The sequence below is a fragment of the Branchiostoma floridae genome, chromosome 11 (assembly GCF_000003815.2).
Source record: "Branchiostoma floridae strain S238N-H82 chromosome 11, Bfl_VNyyK, whole genome shotgun sequence".
NCBI lineage: Eukaryota > Metazoa > Chordata > Leptocardii > Amphioxiformes > Branchiostomatidae > Branchiostoma > Branchiostoma floridae.
This window is the reverse complement of record NC_049989.1, coordinates 15,551,723-15,558,848: the sequence shown is the minus strand read 5'-3', so window position 1 is coordinate 15,558,848 and position 7,126 is coordinate 15,551,723. Positions and strand designations below refer to the sequence as shown.

Sequence of the window (7,126 nt, the reverse complement as noted above, 5' to 3'; positions counted from 1 at the left end):
AATTTCAATAAATCTAAAATCTATAATGTCATTCTACTCGACTTAGTTAACGGTTCTATGTAACTGACTGGATCCACAATAATATTGATCCCATAAAGGTGGTATCTCACTGCATTTGGGGCGCCGGTGCGGCACTGCGGGGTTCGTTCACTGCGACAATGTCGTGTTATTTTCACCGACTTCATAATTCAAATAGTGGGTAATACGTAGAAGGATGACTTAGAAGACACACAAAACGCAAGAAAATTCGTTCTTTGTCTCTGAATTTTGTTGTGTAATCTTTCGACCCCCACAGTGCCGCACCGGTGTCCCAAGTGCAGTGAGATACCACCTTTAGCTATTAGACCACTGAGTGGTAAAACGTAACACTTTTTCTCCTCCAGGGCATTTTTTCCGTTTTTTTAAACGTTCTTTTTTTAACGGACATGCATTCTAATCAGTTAGCAGTCCTTTTAGACTGCACATTTATGTAAAAAAAAACATGATAACGTAATTACAGTGAGAAATACCACGAGGGAGAAATGTCGTTTATCTTCGGACCTCGGGGGTTTCTTCGTATTAGTTATGGAGATTGTATGGGTGGAATGAATAGCCTACTTTGCCCCGGGGGTTTTAAAGCCAATAAAGATGATGTCGGCAAAGCACTTCACAAAATGTGTTGGTTGTTCGTTTCTTTCCTGTGCGTTTCCTGGGGCATTTTCGACGCGAAGTTCGTCTTTAGAAATGTATATGCGGCTAGCTGATTACAGCAATCACTGGAGTACATTCGCCTACACTTGTCTTGGAACCCACGCCAAGACGGTCCACTGCTCACGGCACTTTTCTCAGTATTCTTCTTATCTTCCTTACCGCTCCCACATCGTAACGTTTCTCAACTCCATCTTAAAACCATCACAAATACCAAAGACGCGGAGGGACATATCTTTACCTAATGTGATTTTCACAAATGAAATTGTCATCGATCTTTGAATGCTTTTAAAGGTCCAGAGGCCCACTCTCTATATTTTTGCCGAGGAGCAGTGATAAAGAAGAAAGAAAATTGTTAAATTTCACCCACCTCTAAAGTTAGCAGACGATGCGTGCAGCAAAATAACAGTTGTCAATATCCTCTTCCACAGCATACTGGCCTTTGTTTCCTTCCTTCTCTTTCCAGTGAGAAAAATTCCCAGCCCGCCAGTTGTGGAGTCAACTGGTCCAACTGATTGTCGTCCCAACGGTTCCGTGAGGAGACGTGCCGCGAAGACGGCAGCGCGGCGGCTTCTCTCCTTCTAGTGACTGGCCCCTGGAAGATATACCGGGGCAACAGCGCCACCTCGCGACTGGTGTGAGCTGCTGTATGGGTGACAGCGGCTCCTGGCGGATCCAAAACTGAGTGCACCACTGAAGGTTGACATGGTTTACATTCAACTTGACAGATAATTTTTATGCCAGATAATGCAAAAAAAGTATTCCTTTATATAGAATTTTCCACTCTCCTAAAACAATCAATTCCTATTTCAACTTCTGGAGGCGCACCTATGTTTTCTGATATGCTGTTTCCATACATTTTATGTTGCCAATTGTATTGATTGATTTTAATTCAGTTCTACCACATTTGTGAAAGGGTTGACATAACAGGTGACTATCACCTTCAACCAGGAGACCGGACTGTAAGGTTTGATCAACTCACACCGGGAAGGACCCCTACTCTTTTCAATAAGTCTGGCTGGTTCTTTAACGTGCGTTAGGTGGGGCTCTCCCATACACGGAACATCCATTTAATGTCCTATCGGAGGGACGTCCCTAACCAAAGCTAGGTACTAATTTATACCCGAGTGAAGTGAGGATAGTCATGTTAAGTGCCAAGGGCACAATATAGGGCCATATCAGTGGTTTTGAACCCAGGACCCCCGGAGTTTGCGCCAAAGAGCTTTCCTATTGCGCCGCACGACCACAAATGTATATTTTGATATGGGACTGTTCGTGACATTTTCGTGTAAGCTCTCGCCGTAAATGGAGCCTTTTAAAACTTGTGAAGTCAAAATTCATCGAGTTTTTGTGGCCAGTAAAGTCGTCGATTCAACAACTCCCTCCGTCGTTTCAAGTGAAAAGTGCACTTCCTTTCTTGGGCCAAGATCTAGCCAGTGGTAACAACAAACCAAAAGTTTAAAACACATAACGTAGCTATGATTTCTTACAAAGAAACCAGCAAAAGGTATCGGAAACATCGCCATTTACAAACTTTATATAACGTATTATATTGTATACGAAATTTTCATCAAGCCATGACGATAACCACTAAAATCCTGACGCATGCTACACCGGAAATGACGTTTAATGCTGACGTCATAACGGTCACTCAATCCAATATAGTAATCTCTAAACCTCTTCAAGTCCTTCAGTAGAAGAGCCATCGAGCGGTTATATCCGCGAGCTATCGATTTTCAATGGCCCACTCGCCGGATTTCAAGAGCCAAACGACGTTTCTTCATTTTGCACTCTCCAAGGACATGGTTCTTTGTCTTACGTTAGCAATGGCCGGATCGGGTTTAGAAAGGTCGACAATATCGTGGCCTAGGGACTGCTATAGGTACGGTCTTCTTAGTCCGTGGTAAAATCCCTATAACTGTGAGTATACACGTATGAGTTACAACAAGTGGGATTGGAGCGGGTCACTTAGTAACGCCCCCGGAGTTCCTGACGTGTAATCTCGCCGCTTGAATAATCATCTGTAGTCAGAGGAGCCGGTTCAATCGACGTTTCAACCCCCCTGGAGTGGGATGTTTGGGCAGAAAAAGATGTGGATATGGATCGATTGAAGAAGGATACAGAGGCAAGCAAAGGATCAAAGGCTTTTTGGAAGTGTTGATTCCCGACTGGATTGACCTTGCAATGACCTCATTGCCCCCCTCCACATTCTTTCAACCAAGGACGTATAACGTCCTTGTTTCAACTTATCATAGTTGTATTTTGTGAGGAAATAACACGAAACAAAACTAAGAAACTATCGCAGATTCTTGGAGGTACGTTATGGCTTTATTAGCAGCGTTTCACCAACACATATATAATTTCTCTCAATAAATTATGAGGGGAAAATAATAAATCTGTTCCTCAAGAATCAACCTACTCGGTAACGTTACTGAATTTTTGCGCTGAGGTTTTCGTTTGTAGTTTGAGATCGCATTATTAATTTTAGCAGCTTTCCATCATTGCACTTAGGAGGATAATCAGCATTTGCATTGAATCGTTTTGCACATTTACACCTCACTTTAATACTTGTACTGACATTTGCAATTGACTTATGGACATGTAGTATGCAGTTCCTGGAAGAATCGCTAAGTGGAGTAAATGTACGTCATGTTATTGTTGGTCTCTCACATGGCATGCTATGAAAACATTTACCAACTTCACATCTGGTGTAGTCTCAAGAAGTAATGATAGCTCTGCTTCAAATGATCCCATTTCCACTAGGAAAACTGTCATGTGGCTAGATGTTACTATGTAGTATCTGATGATGAATTTTGTCGATTGGTTATCAGGAAAACTCAGCACTCGTCTTCCTTGTGAAACTTCTTCCACAGACGATACCTGGAAGGAAAGGAATGGAAATTTAGTGTCCTCAAATGTAGTTGATGCTTCCTGCACCTAATTGTTGTCAGTGTTTCAGACACGCAGTTGGTGAGTTAAGACATATAGTGTTTCTGAACCAGTATTAAAGACACACAGTTGAAATTTGAAATTGAGACACATAGTACTTCATACACACAGTTGGTAATTAAGACACATAGTATTTCGGACACACAGTATTTTAGACAAACAGTTGGTATTTTCGACACAAGTATTTCTGTCGTTTATAAACCGGTATTTGAGACACAGTATATTTTAGATGGTGTGAGGTTTAGAATTTCGTTAGAGACTTAGTACTTCGGATTTCAGACTCACAGGTGGTATTGAAGACACATAGTATTTCAGATATATTTTCAATGTTTCAGACACGTTATATTTTAGATACAATCATACACAGGTTACAGTACATCAGTTGAATACAAACCGGTATTTAAGACACAAACTTTTAGTCGGTATTTCTGACGACGCGCAAGCTTGGCCTGCAATCTTACCTGAGGTCGTAGTAGAGTAGATAGCCCTTGCCGGTCTGTTCCCTGTACATGAACCCGGGGAGGGACAGTAGACACAAGCCGCGCCCGTTCATCTCAAACATAGGCAGCACCACGGACAGCGAGTACACCCTGGACATGGCGTACACCCACCACTTGACGTGCCACGGGCTCCATGTGAACGGATCTACATAAAAGAGTCAAAGCTAGAGTTCGGCGACCTCATATGTACATCAAATAGATTTTATGCAAATTTAGGTTTCCTACTACAACAAAATGTTTTAGATCAGGTCTTCCAAATCTCTTCAGTGTCACTGACGAAAGATGGTGGATACCATCTAACATGTCTGACCGTTTCCAAAATCATAATTGCTTTTTGGCATATTGGCATATCTTATTACCTGGATGTCTTATCTTCATCGACGTTTAAGATCTTTGTTGGTGGTTAGTTGTGTCAGGGTCTGCCTCGAAAATGCAATCTACGGCATCAAAATAGTATACGACCTATGACGTATGTGACCGAGCTGTAAACAACAATGCGATGGTGGTATTTGACAGAAGTGTAATCTTACACAAAGATGGAATATGCATATCAATTTTTGCAGTTTGAGTGTGTTCTAGATCTATAAAATTATTTTTATTTATCATGTCAGCAATAGCAAGTAAATGTTTTGGAAGCTATCATCAATTTTTCCCCTGATCTCAGAAAACAAAAATTCTCCGGGGATGGTCGACATGATGAGAAAATATCAAATTCGGTAAAAAGGCTGTGTTTTATTCTAATGATTGTACTTTTAGAAGTGAGTCTAGGGAGGTAGCCATGACTGTAGTTGCAGAAGTGAAACTTGATGGATAGTTGTAAAAGTGACACCTAAATGGAAACAATGATTGTAGTTGTTAACTTGCTAAATGATATTAGTATACCACACTAGTGTCACCTTTACTACACTAGAGCACTTCTTAGATGCAGGAATGAATGCCTTATTGGTTGCTATACCATGTTTTGTCGCCTCAATTCTTGTTGCAACAATGGTGTCTAATTTGAAAATGACCCATCTTGATTTTTTTTACCTTTCTTATTTACTTTTCTCATTATTTTTGCAGTCTGTGCAGGAATTTTATCCATAAAATCTATCATACATTCTCATAATTCCACCAGGTGCCATTATACCGCCACCGTTGTTATAAAAACGTTGTTATAGAGGCCTTCTCAAGATTGTCTTCAACACCTAAATATCTGAATTGTATTAAATCTAAGATATTTAACATTCTAACATTCGGTGTTCAAGACAATATTGGTAAGACCTCTACACTACCGTTTTTTTTTTAGATGGCGGTATTATGACACCTGGTGGAATTATGATAGTCGATGTTACTCGCTGTGGCCTTATTTATAAAACAATGTTTCAACCCGGGTGAGCATGTACGGACATGTGGTTCTGACACGGCAATAACACATTGATCGGGACTGTCTCAATACACATTGATCGGGACAGTCTCAATGTTGTTTTTGGACTACACGTATAGGGCCCAGAATCAATTGTAGGAGAGCTGCAAAAAATATGGTGCCCTTCATAAATCTGTATGATCTTGTGTTTTTACGTTTGTTTGTTTGAACCTTTATCTATTCATGAGAAGCTCTAGTCGGCCACTTTTCATTGAGGTCATGAAGGAAGTGACGGTACAGAGATACAGATTATATCGAGTCCTAATAAATCTATCAACATATATCACTACATATACATGGTACAAAACATTAGTAGAGTCCGTTTCCTTTGGTTTGGGTCATTTCTTTAACTTCAAGAGCTATATATATATACCGTAATGTCTACCCAATGTGATGTGATATAGAACTGTGCACTATGGAAATATTTTTAGGAATTCAACGGTTACTTTTTTTTGTATAAAGATAATTTATGCGATTGAAATTGTATATTGTTGTTTTTTCTGTTTAAGCTAGCTTGGTCCTCATGTGAAGGCGTATAAAAAGACCTAAAAGGTTAGAAACGTTAGGTCGACAAAAATAGGATTTTCGTAATAACTGTTACCTCTCGGAAGCCAGCAATCTATAGCATGGGGGCCACTGTCCGCTGGAATTTTCCCATCTTTGTCCAAGAAGCAGCGTTCGCAACTGTTTTGGTCAATCGCAATCTGGAAGAAAAAAAAGAAATACTTAGTAATGAAATAACACACGTGCACGTGAATAGTGATACAAATATTTATTCTTGTAATATTGGAAAAATGTTTTGTCCCCATCTTTGTTTAGGATGTATCTCTATTTGATGTTATGAGGCTTGTGGATTAAGGTTGGGTATTAACGTTAAATCTTGTGCCTGTGATATTGCTTATGCCGAAATTATCTCAGTACATATACATGTAAGTAGACGGTTATATGAGGATTCTTGCAAGGAGATACATGGTATTTTATACAGACACAAAAAAATGTTGTTTTTTTTTCAATTTGATAGCGCTTGAAAATCAAGCAATAACGGCGTTATACTTACCAACAGAATTAATATTCACAAAAGTATATATGATTTTTTACCGTATACAAAAGATAAATCTACATCATACGTGTATGTTTCTGTATAGAGTAAAAATGTGATATATCTTACCATAGTTGTCGTGTGGCAGACGAAAACTATACTGTGTGAGTAGCTGGTGCCCTAACTGTGTTATGTTGTGAGTCTATCGGCAGCGTGGCACCCTTACTACGTGGTGTGATGATCAGGATATGTGCACAGTTCTACCCGGATAGGGGGACGCCCAACATCGACAACTTCCGGGACACGCTTCAAAAATCCATAACATGTACTATAACATCGCAACCCTCTATACAGGTCTATTCAAAGCTGTTATTGTCACAAAAAGTGACCAAAAATATCAAAATCAGTACATGTTTATGTGACGATTCCTTCTAAAATCTGTCCAAAATAGGGCTGAATTGAAAAAAAATTCAAATAGCAAATTGTTGAAATTAAGTTAATCGTTACTGTAGCAACAATTTCAAACGTCGGCTTGTTGTTTTCGTC

At 39.8% G+C, this 7,126-nt stretch overlaps 1 protein-coding gene across 1 annotated transcript; it reads right to left on the bottom strand.

Moving 5' to 3' along the window:
- Nucleotides 1-3,004: 3,004 nt before the first annotated feature.
- Nucleotides 3,005-6,855, bottom strand: LOC118426349. Its single transcript, XM_035835675.1, has 4 exons — nt 6,710-6,855; nt 6,143-6,245; nt 4,098-4,281; nt 3,005-3,567 (listed from the first exon to the last, which is right to left on the bottom strand). Exons 1-4 carry the CDS (start codon nt 6,710-6,712, stop codon nt 3,525-3,527), a joined length of 333 nt encoding a protein of 110 aa, XP_035691568.1. The 5' UTR covers nt 6,713-6,855; the 3' UTR covers nt 3,005-3,524.
- Between the last annotated feature and the right edge of the window lie 271 nt (nt 6,856-7,126).

Excerpts from the sequence above, each read along its gene's own strand:
- LOC118426349 (XM_035835675.1), bottom strand. Across the intron at positions 4,282-6,142 it reads AGATTGCTGGCTTCCGAGAG|ATCCGTTCACATGGAGCCCG; the intron begins GTAACAGTTATT and ends TCTTTTATGTAG. Across the intron at positions 3,568-4,097 it reads CTACTCTACTACGACCTCAG|GTATCGTCTGTGGAAGAAGT; the intron begins GTAAGATTGCAG and ends CTTTCCTTCCAG.